Consider the following 18,423-nt stretch of genomic DNA (forward strand, 5'->3'; position numbering starts at 1 on the left):
AAAGCGCTTGTCTCGAGCCACTGCCTCTGTCCAAGTCGACTCATGTTCCAAACAGCCTTCACTGAGGCCCGTGTGCAAGCTTAATTTCTAATGTTCCTGCTGCTGCACGTCCCCAAGTTTTCCTAATATAGCTGTCCCCCGGTATCTGCAAGGGACAGCTTCCAGGATCACCAGCCAATACCAAAATCCAAGGATGCTCAAGTCCACTACAGAGAATAGTGTAGTACGTGTCACATAAGGGACTGTCCGCCCCCTCCCACCCTCCAGATCTGCAGGTGCGGAATCTGTGGATACGGAGGGCTGACTGTAAAGTATTGCTACTTTAAACTGTCCTTCTTAGAAGCAACATCATTTCATGGTAGACTCTGAAGTCCCAGACAAACAGTCTGGCAGAAACATGAACTGAACTCCTCAAAAGTAGTGAAGGGACAGACACAGAGAACAGACTTGTGATTGTCAAGGTGGGTTGGGGGAGGGATGGATCGGGAGTTTGGGACTAGCAGATGCAAGCTATTACATACAGAACGGATAAACAAGGTCCTACTGTATAGTACAAGGAACTATTTTCAATATCCTGTGATAAACCATAATGGAGACGAATATGAGAAAGAATGTGTATATGTATAACGGAGTCACTTTGCTGTACAGCAGAAATTAACACATCGTAAATCAAATATACCTCAATAAAATTTTTTTAAAAAGCAGTGAAGGGCTTCCCTGGTGGCGCAGTGGTTAAAAATCCGCCTGCCAATGCAGGGGACGTGGGTTCGAGCCCTGGTCTGGGAAGATCCCACATGCCGCGGAGCAACTAAGCCCGTGCGCCACAACTACTGAACCTGCGCTCTAGAGCCCACAAGTGACAACTACTGAGCCCACGTGCCACAACTGCTGAAGTCCGTGCTCCGCAACAAGAGAAGCCACCACAATGAGAAGCCCGCGCACCGCAATGAAGAGTAGCCCCTGCTCGCCGCAACTAGAGAAAACCCGCGCGCAGCAACGAGAACCCAACGCAGCCAAAAATAAATAAGTAAATTTTTTAAAAAAAGCATTGAAGGGAAACATCAAGATCAGATGAAAAACAAACACACAGCACACAAGTCTCATCACTTGTATCTTGGCCCATGTACTATCACCTAACTTTCTGAACTTCAGCTTCCTGGGATACAAAAGGAGGATCAAAACATACACTTCCAGGGCTTCCCTGGTGGCGCAGTAGTTGAGGGTCCACCTGCCGATGCAGGGGACACAGGCTCGTGCCCCAGTCTGGGAGGATCCCGCATGCCGCGGAGCGGCTGGGCCTGTGGGCCATGGCTGCTGAGCCTGTGCGTCCGGAGCCTGTGCTCCGCAGCGGGAGAGGCCACAGCAGTGAGAGGCCCGCGTACCGCAAAAAAAAAAAGAAAGAAAAACATATACTTTCAGAATTTTAAATAAAAGTCTTTGTAAATTTAAGATGATACATGTTTAAATAAAATATGTACACATTTTTACATGTTTGTAAAGTAACAAAATAACTAAAATTTCACTTTGACTCTAGAAGGTAAGTGGCCAAAGCCACCTTTCCAGAAATGTTTACCTAGGCAGCGGAGCTCTCCCAGGCAGGGAAATCAGGACACCTTGGCTCAGGTGGTGCCCATCTCACACCTTCTGAACACCTTGTCTCCCTTCCCCCTCTGCCCAAGGTTGACCATTCTTGAATTTTCTTTTATGTTTTTTCCTATACAGCAGGTTCTTATTAGTTCTCTATTTTATACATATTAGTGTATACATGTCAATCCCAATCTCCCAATTCATCCCACCACCACCACCCTGCCCCCAGGGAAGTCCCCCAAGGCTGACCATTCTTGAAGCCACTGGGGTTCTTTGCTGCTGGGAAGTCAATAGGCCTCTTTGAAAACTTGGGGAAAGCGATGGACCCGCCCCGCACCCCCAGGAAAAACATGCATATCTACCTCCTGCCATCAATTCGGCATGTGATTTAAAGCCTCCCCTTCCAGATTATAAGCCTCTCCTGCTCAGCCCTGCATGGGCCTCACTGGTGAGTTCCAGAAACAGAGCCCGCCAGCAGTCGGCAGCCAGGGACTAGGGGTCAGGCCACCAGGGGGAGGGGGCAGGGCCTGGGGACAAGGCTCTACCAGAGCTGCACCTGCACCCAGAGGGTAGGAAGGGGGATGTCTGGCCCCGTGGGCATCTTTAGGGAGCTCACCTTCCTTCTGCTGAGGGCCTTGACCTTGCAAGCGCCTCGCAAAGGTTTAGATGCAGCATGCACGACTTAGACTTATTTCCCCTCTCCATTCTCCCTGGTTAGGAAAGGCACCAGACTCTTGTTTCTCTTTTTTTTTTTGGCCGTGCCACACGGCATGTGGGATCTTAGTTCCCCGACCACGGATCAAACCCACGCTCCCTGCAGTGGAAGCTGGGAGTCTTAACCACTGGACCGCCAGGGAAGTCCCTACCAGACTCTTGTTTCTTCTAATCATGGCCAATATGCTGCAAGGCCTGCTAAGCGGTGATTCAGTGAGCAGTGAACGCAACACCCGGCAAGCAGGCCGGTTTCGGGCAGCTCACAGAGGAGTGATGTGTGCAAACCTTGAGGTCACCTGCTGTCACACAGAGAAATGTCCCGGGGGGCGGGGGGCGGGGGGTGAACTTACCGGTATTTGAGTAATTCTGGAGAATATTTTGACTTGGCTTTAAAAATCACCTGCAATGACAAAAAAACATGGCAAGTTGGGTACACAATCTGCTGACACTGACAAACTGATATCATTGCTTAGAACTCCCCTTTCCCTTGGTGCCTGGGCGCTGGGGCACGGCCTCTGAAATTGAGACGTCTGCTTTGTGAGAAAGTTTGTGAAGCTAAACATTGTTTAAGCTGTGTATACAATTTAAATTTAATTTGAAACTTAAAAGGAAAAGTATTTACAAATGGTTAAAATGTTTTGTTTTTTTAAGGTATTACTGGTCTACCACTAGCCGGTACGTCCCTTATTTTAAGATTTATATTTGAGGGACTTCCCTGGTGGTCCAGTGGTTAAGACTCCACGCTTCCAATGCAGGGGGCGTGGGCTCAATCCCTGGTCGGGGAACTAAGATCCCACATGCTGCACAGTGTGGCCAAAAAAAAAAAAAAAAAAATTTGTATTTCAGTCCATACTTCCCCCAGAGATAAACAGTTCACTCTCACTTTATTAGGACTTTCACTGGCACCAAAAGAATGTGGTTTGAATGTACGTGTGTCCATCGACCCAGGCCTCAAACTCTGCAGCCCACTGGACTACAGGAGTGTCAAACTCGATGACATGCTGCCTGTTGGAATTTCCCCAGATTTTCGCAGCCTGCAGTCTGTTAACAGGCCCATGTGGGGGGCAGAGGCTAGCCTGGCAGAGCCTGTGAGAAGGCGAAGGGGAGACGGAAAGCAGGTGTCAGCACAGGCTCCAGCCCCACGAGACACGCGGCTCTTCCCACGGGGTGGGTGTGTGCTCGCGGGAGCCCTGAGGGCGGTCACCGGTCAGGGTCTGGCTCGGGGTGCATTGGAGCAGCCGTGCAGGTGCCCACACGCTTGCTCTCCTGACCCCCGGTGTCTGCGAGCGGGTGGCGGCAGCACGGGCAGGAGGAAAGGAAGGGTGTGGAAGAGGAGAGGAGTGAGGACATTTTTTCAGAGATGCTCCTGCCGTGGACGGCGAGGGTCAGACGACCTGCGCTCCCTGCATCCAGGCTCTCCCTCTGCATGGAGCTCCCAAACACGCCCTGGGCACCCCGCCTTTCCTCCTGCTGGCCCTGAGGGCTGCGATGTCCCGCTGGGAGCCCACCATCCTCCGCCACGCGCTGTTCCTCTCTCCTCAGCCCTCTGGGCCCTTGGTACTTGCCTTGGGATTTACTCAGCCCCCAGACACCTGCCTAAGGGGGAAAAACCCTGCCTGAGTGGTAAGGAGCGAAGGACAAGGGGAAAACAGGGTGGGGAGTGAGAGCACGGTCCTGGCGACAGGGGAGGAGGGGACAGGCAGCCCTGGAACCCATGGGGGCTCACGGGGTTTCCATACTGTCGCCCTCCTGTCTGAGGAGCAAGCAGTGAGAAATCAGTCTGCTGGAGGGTTATGCGAACATAATGCTGGGAAAGCCTTCAGTGGATCCAAGTGCCCTGCCGTGTCTGCAGATGTAGACAGATGTCACGAGGGGCAGCAAGCCTCCAAGTGACCCTAGGGGCCGATTCCCACAAAACAAACCACGTGCAATAGAAGCAGCCATTCCCCCGGGAACCTTTTCAAAGACACTCTTCTGAGGACCCTCAGTAGTAATTCTCAGACTTATCCATGCATAGGAATCACCCAGGGAACCTGCTAAAGATGCAAATCCCAGAGCTCCACCCTCCGAGGTGCCAAGGTGATGGGTCTGGGCCAGGGCCCAGGAATCTGCATTTTAATAGACTGCCCACCCCGAGCGAGTGATTCGGATTCGGGTTTGGCTAGCACAAAGACCGCCTCGTAGGAAATACGAAAGAGATGAAAACTGCCTGACCTATTATTCTTGAGAAGCTTTGCAATCATTCATTTCAAACGCACTGAAACAGTTGATCACAGCAATGAGATGACACCACAAGAGTCCAGGTACAGTGCCAAGAACAGAGATCAGGGGACGCTCCAAGTCCACGGACAGCACCCCACGACGTTCACGCTCACGCCTGCCTCAAACTTACAACAACATGCCACCAACTGAGGACTCTAATCCTCAGAATCAACATCTGGGTGAGAGGGGAACCGCAGACATTCCTACAGACTTTACAATAAGCAAACCCATGCCCCGCTTTTTAAAAACACATTTTCAGAGCTTCACAGAGGAGCATTCCAAACTTATGGAGGAATTATTTTGTTTGTGACATGAGTTTTGTCTCTGTCCTAAATCCCTTTGGGAAGGAGGTAAGAAGTAGGGGTTCACATCCCAAATAAAGTACCTGGTAAAAACACAGAGATGGCGTGAGTACACGGCCCTTACATCCAAGGGGCCCTGAGCTCAGCTTTCTCTGACAAGCTCCCGTGGGATTTTAGGCAAGTCACGTCACCTTTGGTAGTTCTCTACAGTCCATGAGAAGGAGAAAAGTTATAAAACAACCTCCCTTAGGAATAAGACATAGATTAATACATCACTCCAAAGTTCTGTTACTGATAATACTGAATAATACTGATTCATACAACCTATAACAATGCTCTCAGAAAAACGCTCTTATGATACATAGTACTTGAGGATCTTGCTTTTAAATAATCAAGAGAATTCTTGGGGCTTCCCTGGTGGCACAGTGGTTAAGAATCCTCCTGCCAGTGCAGGGGACACAGGTTCAAGTCCTGGTCCAGGAAGATTCCACATGCCGTGGCGCAACCAAGCCCGTGCACCACAACTACTGAGCCTGCGCTCTAGAGCCTGCGAGCCACAACTACTGAGCCCGCATGCCACAACTACTGAAGCCCGTGCTCCGCAACAAGAGAAGTCACCACAATGAGAAGCCGGTGCACAGCAACGAAGACCCAACGCAGCCAAAAATAAATAAATTTAAAAAAAGAAAAAAGAGAATTCTTCACAGATATCAAAGTAAGGAGACGGGCGGGAGAGGGGGAAAATGGTGTTAGAGTAAGACGCAGAGATCACCATCCTCCCCACAGATACATCAGAAATACATCTACACGTGGAACAACTCCTACAGAACACCCACTGAACGCTGGCAGAAGACCTCAGACCTCCCAAAAGGCAAGAAACTCCCCACGTACCTGGGTAGGGCAAAAGAAAAAAGAATAAACAGAGACAAAAGAATAGGGACGGGACCTGCGCCAGTGGGAGGGAGCTGTGAAGGAGGAAAGATTTCCACATTCTAGGAAGCCCCTTCGTGGGCGGAGACTGCGGGTGGCGGAGGGGGTAAGCTTCGGAACCGCGGAGGAGAGCCCAAGAACAGGGGTGCGGAGGGCAAAGCGGGGAGATTCCCGCACCGAGGATCAGTGCCGACCATCACTCACCAGCCCGAGAGGCTTGTCTGCTCCCCCGCCGGGGCGGGCGGGGCTGGAAGCTGAGGGTCGGGCTTCGGTCTGTCCACCGCAGGGAGAGGACTGGGGTTGGCGGCGTGAACACAGCCTGAAGGGGTCTAGTGCACCACAGCTAGACGGGAGGGAGTCCGCGGAGAAGTCTGGACCTGCCGAAGGGGCAAGAGACTTTTTCTTCCCTCTTTGTTTCCTGGGGCGCGAGGAGAGGGGATTAAGAGCGCTGCTTAAAGGAGCTCCAGAGACGGGCGCGAGCGCGGCTAACAGCGCGGACCCCAGAGACGGGCATGAGACGCTAAGGCTGCTTCTACGGCCACCAGGAAGCCTGTGTGCGAGCACAGGTCGCTATCCACACCCCCCTCCCGGGAGCCTGTGCAGCCCGCCACCGCCAGTGTCCCGGGATCCAGGGACAACTCCCCCGGGGAGAACGCACAGCGCGCCTCAGGCTGGTGCAACATCACATGGGCCTCTGCCGCCGCAGGCTCGCCCCGCACTCCGTGACCCTCCCTACCCCCGGCCTGAGTGAGCCAGAGCCCCCGAAGCAGCTGCTCCTTTAACCCCGTCCTGTGTGAGAGAACAGATGCCCTCAGGTGACCTACACGCAGAGGCGGGTCCAAATCCAAAGCTGAACACCTGGAGCTGTGTGAACAAAGAAGAGAAAGGGAAATCTCTCCCAGCAGCCTCAAGAGCAGCGGATTAAATCTCCACAATCAACCTGATGTGCCCTGCATCTGTGGAATACCTGAATAGACAACGAGTCATCCTGAATTGAGGAGGTGGACTTTGAGAGCAAGATTTATTATTTTTTCCCCTTTTCCTCTTTTTGTGAGTGTGTCTGTATATGCTTCTGTGTGAGATTTTGTCTGTATAGCTTTGCTTCCACCATTTGTCCTAGGGTCCTGTCCGTTCGTTTTTGTTTAGTTTTGTTTTTAATTAAAAACAATTTTTTTTCTTAATAATTATTTTTTATTTTAATAACTATTTTATTTTGTTACTTTATTTTATTTTATCCTCTTTCTTTTTTTCTACTTTTTCTCCCTTTTATTCTGAGCCGTGTGGACCAATAAAGATGTAAATAAATAAATAAATAAATAAATAAAAATTCAAATTTCATCAGGAAGTTAAAAAAAAGGGAGAAGAAACTATAGTATTTTTTAAACCATATTTAAATTGAAGTATAGTTAATTTACAATGTTGTATTAGTTTCAGGTGTACAGCAAAGTGATTAAGTACATTATAGGTTTTTATAAGATGTGAATATAGTTCCCTGTGCTATACTGTATGTCCTTGTTGTTTATCTGTTTTACATATAGTAGCTTGTATGTGTTAATTCCAAACTCCTAATTTATCCCCCCGCTTTCCTCTTCAGTAACCATGTTTGTGTTCTATGTCTGTGAGTGTATTTATGTTTTGTAAATAAGTTAAATTGTCCCATTTTTTTAGACTCCACACATAAGTGATATCATATGATATTGAAACTACAGTATTTTTTAAAAAGTGTTTGAACTTGTCAACGAAATATACAAATATCGTTTTACTATTTCGCCACCCTTGGGGGGCTTACTCGGTGGCAGGTAACTCAGTTGATTCTCATACGCCAGGGCCATCGCTGGGCTCCCAGAAACCACCCACAGGTCGTACCGTCCTATGGACTCAGCTCGGTGCAAAGTGCTGTCACGGATGCAAGAAAAATTTGACCCGTTCTGCCTTCAACAGGGTTATGGTCCCTATTGGTGAGGGAAAACCTGGACTGGGCAAATGACAAGAGGAGATGCAACCCAGAAAGGCCATGGGCTCAGGTGGTCTGGGCACAGGGGGCTGATCTGCAGGTCAGGGGCTCGGCCGCGTGATGAGCACATCAACTCTTCCTGTTCCTTGGCCACATCCTGCCTTGTCTCACCCAGGCGGCTCCTGGTCCCACCAGGACGGCACGAGAGCACATGCACGGATCAGGGTCAACCCGTGGCCCATGGGGCACCCAGCTCACTAACACCACTCGGCCAGCGCTGGGTCTTCAGGGCCTGGGAGCTGCAGATCCACACCCCCAGCCAAGAGTTGCAAAAGCAGTGAAGCCTCCCAAGTGGAAGCATAGCCCACCTGTGTACCATCCTCCTCCATAAATAAAATAAGAGACGTTTCTTTACTCCCCATGGTCCCTGCAGCCCCGAATGTACATGCCATATGGACGATGAACTGAAAGGAGTCAGGGGTGGGAGGCCAGCCTGGACCCCAGAAGCCCCTTCCTGGAACACAGCGAAGGTCAGGGTTCCCAGCCATGAGTATCAAATATCTGGTCCAGGACTCGAGCTTTATAAACAATCACATGCTTTGCCCCCATAATTCTCCTTGTAAGAACTGATTCTGAGGCTGGGTTTCTCAAGGTGCGCCCACAGAACTGGGAATTCATAAAGGTGACTGGAAATAGGCGTTAGGTCAGCGAACAAATTTAGAAACTGCTAGGCTACCTAGATTTTCCCTGCAAGAATTCCCAGAGCCTTTAAAAAGCTAATTACTCTATGTTGTAAATCTTCAAGGGAAACGCAAGCTATGCAGCAATTTTCCAAACTTATTTGGCCGCTGAAGGTGTACCTAATGAGTATTCCAGGGAACAGTTTGGGAAACACTGCCCTTAAAGGTGCTAAGCACAGGTAGGATGTTCACTGCAGCCTTAATAACAGCAATAATAATCACAACAAGAAAAAATGACAACTTTAAAATCATACTCAGCCTTCACCCCCGTGAACACCAATCAAGGGGTTCCCCAGGTCAAAGCATTCTACCCCAAAAGGAACCCAAAGCCCCATCCTGTAAAAGATGGGGAGACCCCGCAAAACTTAGATCCTCATTAAGTCCACATCGCAGCCTGGAGGAGAAAAGTCATCACCAGGTAAGGGGACAGTCTGATACGAAATAAACCATTTGATCCTCTCTAAGCTGAAAGCCACGGTGACAGATAACGACATCAAAATCAAAGCCTCAACCATGATTTGTAAAAGCTCTGTCCACTCTTTATAATTTGTGGCAATTACGGTTGACCCCTGAACGACGAGGGGGTCAGGGACTCCCTGACCCTCCATGCAGGTGAAAATCCAAGTAGAATTTATCATGGGCCTACAGCATAAAGGCGGCTTCCTTGTAACCACAGATTCAACCAACCGCAGATCATGTAGTTCTGTAGTATCCACTGTGGAAAAAAAATCCACATCTAGGCGGACCCATGTTGTTCAAGGGTCAACTGTTTATGTCTTGAATTCACCTGGGCCTTTGCAAGTTGTGCTTAGAAACTCTGCCCTGTCCTCAAGTTAATCCTTAAACCTAAGTTGCTCAAAGTTGCATTTAAATTCCTGGCATTTTAAACTGACACAGTATACATTTAATTGCAGCGTCATTTTTGCCCTCATTAAATACAGGACATAAATGTCTGGACCAAGTTTTCAAAAAAAGAAAATTCTAAACTCTCCTACTCACCCCTCCCCCACTCCTGTCTGTGTTCCAGGGAAATTCACTGAAGATTGATTAGTGCCCAGAAGTGGAGTTAACCCTCCGGGGCTGACTCCTGCTCTCTTATCGGGCTGCCCATCTCCTAGAGTCTGCGTTGGCTCCCACTGACCTCAGCAGGAATCCGGCTGGGAGGAGGACAGGGCTCCTGAGGGGGAGGCAGACAAGGACGAATTACTCCTTCATATCTTACAGCCCCTGCTACGGACAGTGCGGGCTCCGCCGGCTCCCTGCAAAACCAGACCTGCCAGATGGGAGGGCAGGACGACAGGGACCTGTGAGTGGCTGGGGAACAAGTGAGGTCAGACAAAAATTCATATTCTCCCCACATTCAGACTGGTGGTATTGGTGACGGGTCAGCTGACACTGAGCGCCAGATCTGGAACCAAGAATTGTGAAAATAAGGAAACGTTGGTCCTGACCTCCAGAAACTACAACCAGATACAGACATGGTGTGAGGGTGGTGTGAGTTGTGAGGAAGTGAGACAGCCTGAGGGGAAGCTGGACCCCCTGGGGTGGGCCAGGTGGGCAGCAGGCTAGGCTAGGATACAAGTCCAGGCAGCAGCCTTTAGTCAGGAAAGGCACATGCACTTCCCTGTAAGAGAATCAGAAAGCTTTCAGTAGAAGCCACACAATCTGAAATCAGAGCTGTGCTTTTAGAGGGGGGCAGGGGTGGGGGACCAGAGACAAAGGGCCTGGACTAGGGGTTCAGAGAGAAGGTGAAAACAGAGGTGTATGCTTACAGGGAAAACAAAGGCAGAATGTAGCTTAGCGGTTGCCTGGGTCTGGGGGGTTGGGGAGAAGTGCGGGTGACTGCTAAGGGCTCCAGGGTTCCTTCTGGGGGTGACAAAAAAATGTTCTGAACTTTTATGAACCAGAAACAGACTCACAGACATAGAGAACAGACCTGTGGTTGCCAAGCGGGGGTGAGGGTGAGGGAGGGATGGATTGGGAGTCTGGGGTTAGCAGATGCAAACTATTATCTATAGGATGGATAAACAACAGGTCCTACTGTAGAGCACAGGGAACTATAGTCAATATCCTGTGATAAACCATCATGGAAAAGAATATGAAAAAGAATGTGTATATATGCATAACTGAATCACTGTGCTGTACAGCAGAAATGAACACAACCTTGTAAATCAATTATACTTCAATAAAAAAAATGTTCTGAAATTGATGGTGGTGATGGTTGGGCAAGTCTGTGGATGTAGAGCTTTAAGTGGAGAACAGTACAGAGCGTAAACTGGTCTCAGTCAACATAAAGGAGCAGAACAGCAGGCAAGGAGCTGGCCCGGGGGTGCCGGTGGCACGTGGGCGGGCAAAGGGGGAGAGAGAGGCCTGGGTGAGGGACCATCAGGGTGCCAGACGCTGCTCATAAGTAGGACCGCATAACCGTGGGGAGCTGGGCAGATGGGGAGGGGCCTGGAGGGGAAGTGGGGGAGGCAGGAGGAAGTGGCAGCGGGGAGTCTATTCTAGAGCATCAGCTACTCTTTAAAAATGTGTTTGTGAAATGCGAGAGAGATTATTCAAGGGCACTAGGACCTGGTTTAAGATCAGGAGCCTGGGCCCCGGGACCCCCCCGGGATGGCAGAGCAGAGGGAGGGAGAGGCAGGAGGCAGGGGTGCGGCCAAGAGAGAGGGGCAGAGCAGCAGTTTCCATGGAAACTCCCATCCTGTTGTGGGACTAAAGCATCTTCCCCACACCCATTCCTGTCGGTCTCAGCATCATTTCCACGGCCTTGCGGAGTCCTACCTAGAACTGACGCCCAGGACAGGAAAGCCAAGTGACTTTCTGAAGGTTTAATTCCAGTTTGGGGAAGCGGGAGGACGTCCCCACCCCCAAGCTGGCCCCAGGGAGGGAGGCTGGGGTGGGGAGAGCCCGCCTCTGTTCCCAGCCCCCCTCCCGCCCACCCATGGGGCTCTGTGCCCTCTGGGCAACCCCAGGCCCTTCCCGCCACCTCCCGGATGACGCAGGAGGGCCCAGAGAGCCGCCTATGACGTACACGGGTGACAGAAGTACAAAGGTTCTAGAAGCAGCTGCTGCCCTCGGCCTCCCTCCCCTCATAAATTACAGCCCCTGAATGGCTCACCCCTTCTGTTCCCACCCTTTGAAGTCCTGCTTGCCTGTGTTTTCCTCCTACCAACCCCAGCTGGTCTTTGCTGCTTTACAACCATTCTTCCTAATGAAGCATGCTGGCTGCTTCTGGCAGAAACGTCCCAGGCTCTTCCTTGTGGGGATGACAGTGACCCTTGTGCATTCAGAGAAACTAAACAAAAGTAACCTCTTCTGTCCCCAGAGGCAGCGTCCGTGACAGCTCAATGAAGCACTATGCCTCCAGACCTACACTTTATTCACAATTTCTCTATGTGGCCATTTTGCTTTATAAATTCCACACCCCCCCCACCCCCCCAGAGCACGACCCGTGTCACCGAGTCTCCGCTTCGGTGCCACCTCTTCCTGAAGCGCTGCCCCTTTAGAAGAAAACAGGCAGGTGGACACTTCACAACCCTCCCATCCTGAACAGGCTCCAGACCCCAGGCCCAGGCTGCACACCTGCTTCTGTGTCTGTGGTCCCGCCCGGGGGCTGAGGCCCCTGGAGACCCTCACAGTAACCAAGAAGGTCTGTAACTCTGTGTGCACCAAGCACAGACGCATGTCTAAACCAGTCTCTGCCTCCTCCTCCTCTCTCTCTCACATACTATTTTTAAATGTATATATGCAAATTTGTTTGAAAATGTTACACATTTATAGTAGGTTTAAACTTTACTATAAACTATGTCACATATACGCAAAGAAATAAAGTAACCAAAATTCACTACCCACCATGCAGTCAGTCACCTTTGACACTGCCCTGTTTGCTCCAGTTCATTTTATTTCTAATAAAGAAAAAGACACCATTGAAGCCCCCAGTGTCTCTCTCCTTGGTTCTGATCCCTCCCTCCTCTGCAGAGGGAATGGCCACCTGACTTTGGTGTTCTGATAGCCAGCAGGCTTCTACTTTTACGAGGATAAACAATATATAGTCCCATCTTGCATGGTTTCTCACTTTGTTCGAATCAATGCCTTCCATACGCTTCTGCAACTTGTCTGTTCACCTGTCACAAGGTATTTACAATGTATCGATGCTGAGACACTTGGCTCTCATTCATGCGTTCTCACTAAGGCTGGGTATTCCACCGTCTGCAGGTCACAGCTGTGTGTCCATCTCCAGCAGAGAGACGCCTAAAGATGGTTAAGAGTGTGGACTCTGGGGAATTCCCTGGCGGTCCAGTGGTTAGGACTCCGTTCATGGAGGAGCTGCCATGGCCCTGGTTTGATCCCTGGTCAGGAAACTAAGATCCTGCAACCCATGCTGGGCGGGTTATGCATAAATAAATAAATAAATAAATAAATAAATAAATAAATAAATAAATAAATAAATAAATAAATGTATGTATGTATGTATGTATATGTATATATTATAAAAACTTGGAGAAAAAAAAAGAGTGTGGACTCCGGAGCTGGCTCCCCTGGGCTTGAATCTTGGCTCCACCAATAATCAGCTGTGTGACTTTAGAAAAGTTACCTAACCTCTCTGTGCTTCAAGTACCTCATCTGTAAAATGAGACTAATAATAGTGCCCATCTCATAGGTTTTTGTGAAAATTAGGTGAATTACCACAGATAAGAGTACTCAGCCAAATGCCTGCCACCTACCAGACACTATCTCAGCATTTATGTGTTTGCTGCCCCTCTTGCTGCTATATTATTACTACCAGTCCCTGCAAACGCTCTCAAACCACGATTCTAAATGCACAGCTACTGAACTGTGGTCATAAATGCTCTCTTGACCATAAAAGGAACTTTCGTACTCAAGAAGTTTAGGAACCACTGACACATTCACGATTTGCGCTTGTGATCCCTCTCTGTTGGCCACTTCCTGATATATTGGGGAAATTATGCAAACCCTGAGGCCCTGGTCGCCCTGGGTGACAGTCATTAGTCTGTGTTTCCACATGCTAAGCATCCTCATTCACCAGAGCAGGGTGACTCAACCTGCAGTTTTTAAATTTTTGGAGCCCGCTGAATTCAAATGCAGGACGTCTCCCTTTGCATAGCAATCCCCCGCAAGGTCAACTCTCTAAGACAGCGAGGGCGGCGATGTCTCTACGTCTGCAGACACTGACCCTGTTTTTAAAGCCACAGAATACGTAAAATAGATAACCAACAAGGACCAACTGTACAGCTCAGGGAACTCTACTCCCCATAAGGGAAAGGAAGCTGAAAAAGAATAGATTTATGTATATGTATAACTGAATCACTTGGCTGGATACCTGAAACTAACACAACACCGTGAATCAACTATGCTTCAATGAAAAGTAAAATTTCCTCAAAAAAAGCCACGGAACCCCATGATAGAAAAAGGAGTATGCTGTCCATGCCAAGTCATTCTGGGTGCAGCAGCCTGGAGCCAAGGCATGCTCTGTGTCCCCACCTGGGCAGGTGTGACAGGCCCCCAGGGAGGTGACTGGCTCCCAAGGTCAGGTCTTCACCCTGTCATCTCCTGTCTTTGAACTTGGCAAGTGCGTGGTTCAGGGAGCAAGTCCTACTCACTGCCTGGCCTCACGCTGACCGTCGGGACAGAGGCCCCCCAGCACTTAGGCGAGCTGCTTTCATTTATGATCTCGGGACCAACAATGATGCTGCCTCTCCTCTGAACTTCTGTAAAGCCCAGAACTCCCTGGAAGCATCCTCAGCCTTCTCCCGCTCTCCTGAGAGCTCTGCTGCTCTGCCCTGTAGTCTCAGGATCCCTTTGCAAATGAAGGGATGAGCTCTCGCGGGATACAGGCGTCTCCACCTGCCCCCTCCCTTCCTGAAGGCTCCTCTCCTGCTCCAGTTCCCAGGGGTCCAGCCAAGCTCCTCTCTCCTCCACCCGCCCCGGCGGCTCACCAGAGCCTCTCTGTCCCTATCAACTGAACTGCACCTCCATCCAACATCACCAGCACCCGCCAGGCCACCCTGCAGGCTCTGGGCTCCACACTGGTCAAGTCAGGCCCACAGGTACCACCCACGACGGGCAGCAGCACCCTGGAGGGCACGCCTGTCCAAAGGCCCTCAAGGCCACCTGACGACACACTGAACGCTGGCCTTCAGGCGCCCTGATTTTTCCTGTGTCATCTCTTGCTACCCGAGCATCTGGGTTCAGGGGCGCGCAGCTGGCCAGACTGCCATGAACCTGCCTTTTTTTTTTTTTCGGCCGCGCTCGGCTGGTGGGATCTTAGTTCCCGGACCAGGGACTGAATCCAGGCCCATGGCAGTGAAAGCACCAAGCCCTGACCACTGGACCACCAGGGAACTCCCTGAACCTGCTTCTTTGCTCACCCCTGATAAACTCTCTTTACACTCCTGGGCCTCAGGGTCCCCCTGTAAGATAAGAGGGTCAGTACAAACGTTCATCACGGTAACTTCTCCTTTCAAAACGATGACACGAAGTTCCCAGAGGGATCCCAGCCCCACAGGGATCGCTGCAGCCTTGCTTCTAAGTGGGGGTGGGCCTGACTTGTAGGGGAGGGACGTGGGCCCAGCCGCCCCCAGGGCAGCCCGGGTCACCTCACTGGTGCAGGTGGAGGTGAACAACGCCCATCAGCCTCCCCGGCAGGCGCCTCCCTCTGCGGGAGGGAGGGCTGTGGCCACACAAGGTACCATGTTCGGTATGATGTTTCTGAACTGCTCCTGCCACGATGGCAGTTCACAGTTTACCTGCCAGGGCCCTGCCCATAATTGTTCTAAACGCTTAAATAAGGTAAAGGCTTAAATAAGGTAACACACCATAGCACGGAAGATATATTTCTCCACCTAGGAAGCTTAGCTGGGTTACCAGCCAGCTGGGCCCCAAGGCTTCAGGCTTTCGTGTGGCTGCAGCAGCATCGGGCCATGGCTCGCCACTGGACCCCAATGCTCTTGGCAAATGATGTACGAACTACAGAATAGGTAGTGAAGATGCCTCAGGGTTTTTTTTCCCTCCAGAAAATAACTTTCTGCCTCGGAAGGAAGGACAATTCTGAGGTTTCCTGGAACTCTTGCCCTTGCTGGGAGCAGTGTGGTATTTTTTATGAACTACATGTTTGTGTCCGCCCCAAATTCACAGGTTGAAATCCTAACCCCCACTGTGATGGTATTAGGAGGTGAGGCCTCTGAACACTTAGGTCAAGAGGGTGGAGTCCTCGTGGGTGGGATTGATGCTCTTATCAAAGGGACCCCAAGGAGCCTCCCTCTGTTCCCTACCACGTGAGGACGCAAGGGGAAGCCGGCTGTCTGCAAGCAGGAAGAGGCCCTTGCCAGAGCCCGACCCTACCGACACCCTGCCCTCAGGCGACCAGCCTCCTGAGAGAGCGAAGTGTCTAGTGTTAGTCAGAACAGCCATCATCAAAAAGTCTACAAACAATAAATGCTGGAGAGGGTGTGGAGAAAAGGGAACCCTCCTACACTGTTGGTGGGAATGTAAACTGGTGCAGCCACTATGGAGAACAGTATGGAGGTTCCTTAAAAAACTACAAATAGAGCTACCACACAATCCAGCAATCCCACTCCTGGGCATATATCCAGAGAAAACTATAATTCGAAAAGGTACACGCACTCCAATGTTCATAGCAGCACTATTTACAATAGCCAAGACATAGAAGTAACCTAAATGTCCATCAACAGATGAATGGATAAAGAAGATGTAGTACATATATACAATGGAATAGTACTCAGCCATAAAAAAGAATGAAATAACGCCATTTGCAGCAACATGGATGGACCCAGAGATTATCATACTAAGCGAAGTAAGTCAGACAGAGAAAGACAAATATATCACTCATATGTGAAATCTAAAAAAAATGATACAGAAGAACTTATTTACAAAAGAGAAACAGACTCACAGGCATAGAAAACAAACTTATGGTTACCAAAGGGGAGAGGTGGAGCAGGGGGATAAATTAGGAGTTTGGGACTGACAAATACACACCACTATAGATAAAACAGACAACCAACAAGGACCTACTGTATAGCACAGGGGACTCAATATCTTGTAATAATCCTAAATGTGAACAGAATTTGAAAAAGACCCGATATCTGTATAACTGAATCACTCTGCTGCATACCTGAAATTAACAACACTGTAAATCAACTAGACTCCAATACAAAATAAAAATTTTTTAAAGAAAGAAAAGAAAGCAATGGATTGTTAAAAAGAAAAAAGAAAGAAAGAAAAGGAAAAAGAAATTCCTGGTGTCGAAGCTGCCCAGTCTGTCGTGTTTCATTGTAGCAGCCACAGACTCAGACAAGGTCAGAGGATGCTCCTGTATCCTGCCCAAGAGGACTGCCGGCGGTACCTCCTCCAGGGGAAGGAACGTGGTGACAGAAACTGCTCTCGGGGAGCGAGACGCGTGTCTGCTGCTGCGCTGCCCCCAACTCACTGAAGGACACTGGATGGAGACACCTGGGATAATGACCAGGATGGTGAGGGACAAACCCGCATCCCATCAGAAGCAATGAAGGGAACTGAGAATGTCCCATCCCGAGCAGGGAGAACCCAAGAGGAAGCAACATATGCCACCAAGTCTGTCGTGGGAGGGGTGACACAGCTCCGCATGGCCCCAAGGGTCGGGGCCAGCCCTCCCCCAGCTTCACTTTTCCATCCTGGTGGTGGCCTGGACCCCAAGAGGCTGCCGTGAACAAAGCAGGGCGAAAGGATTTGACTTACACTTAAATACTAGCAAAGCCATTGGTTCTGTTTAAAGCATGTGTCCTAGAGGGAGAATTACAGAGATGACGGAGTGAATTAAGCCCCCAATCTTCTATCAGAAACATCTCGCACCTGGTGTCACCACTGTAAGGGCTGTCACTAAGTCACATGGGCCACTGGCACCATGGAGATGGAATTTACGTGGTCTCTTCTTCTCCCTGTTCAACGCCAAGTTCCCTGAAAGCAGGAACTACGTGTGACCTTCACCCAATCTGCACAGCCTCCAGGGAATAACAGACACTCAGAAACACGTGCTGAAGCAACCTTAGTGTCCCTCTGCAGATGAGTGGGTAAGCGAACTGTGGAACACACCTGTGATGGAACGTCAGCCAGCCTTAAAAAGGAATGGGCTAGTGACACACCCTACGACACGGATGAACCTCGAAAACGTCATGCTGAGTGAAAGAAGCCAGACACGAAAGGCCACTTAGTGTATGATTCTTTTGATGTGAAGTATCCAGGACAGGCCAGTCCACAGAAAGTAGATCGGTGTCCGCCAGGGACTGGGGTGAGCGGGGGAAAGGGAGTGACTGCTCAATGGGCGTGGAGGGTCTTTTTGGAGGGATGAAAATGTTCTGGAACTGAACACAGGTGATCGTTGCATAATAACGTGAATGTACTAAATGCCACTACGTCATACATATTAAAATGGTTAATTTTACGGGACGTGAATTTCACCCCAATTTTAAGGACATACTTGTCGAGTGAGTGAAATGTGTCTCCAAGTTCATGTCAGTAGACTGTGCGACTGAAAGTTGGGAGGACCAGGGCCTCTGTGCAGACAGTGATGCCGTCTCATCAGGACAGGGCTGTGGTCCTGCCGGGGCTGGGCCCACAGGAGCCAGCCGGGCTCACATTCAGCCCACGTCCCTCCCTGTCTGCCCCCAGTCACACACAACCAACAGACCGTCACATGGCCTGATGGGCAACGTGACCTCTGACGGCTCTTAGGTCTGGGGAGCGAGGAGAGCAGTGTGTGTACACGTTTACCCTGTGCTTTACACACTATGTAGCCTGACCGGTGTGTCTGTCATTAAAGCTGACATCACAAGATGTCCAGCCCAAGGCCCCTCGCCTGTGTCTCCCCAGCTCCCCCGCGCCTCGCAGGCCGGACAGGTCCCCCCTCCCCCCTCCC

The 18,423-nt window shown here is 50.2% G+C and overlaps 1 protein-coding gene across 1 annotated transcript in view; it reads right to left on the reverse strand.

Moving 5' to 3' along the window:
• GPR137B (G protein-coupled receptor 137B) overlaps positions 1-18,423 on the reverse strand; it is a 46,332-nt gene that overhangs the window by 22,212 nt on the left and 5,697 nt on the right. Inside the window, exon 2 of the mRNA XM_024761488.1 lies at positions 2,652-2,701. Coding sequence (XP_024617256.1) covers positions 2,652-2,701 — 50 coding nt within the window. The remainder of the gene's footprint in view (positions 1-2,651; positions 2,702-18,423) is intronic.

This window comes from Neophocaena asiaeorientalis, unplaced genomic scaffold, assembly GCF_003031525.2.
Source record: "Neophocaena asiaeorientalis asiaeorientalis breed wild unplaced genomic scaffold, Neophocaena_asiaeorientalis_V1.1 scaffold166, whole genome shotgun sequence".
NCBI classification, from domain to species: domain Eukaryota; kingdom Metazoa; phylum Chordata; class Mammalia; order Artiodactyla; family Phocoenidae; genus Neophocaena; species Neophocaena asiaeorientalis.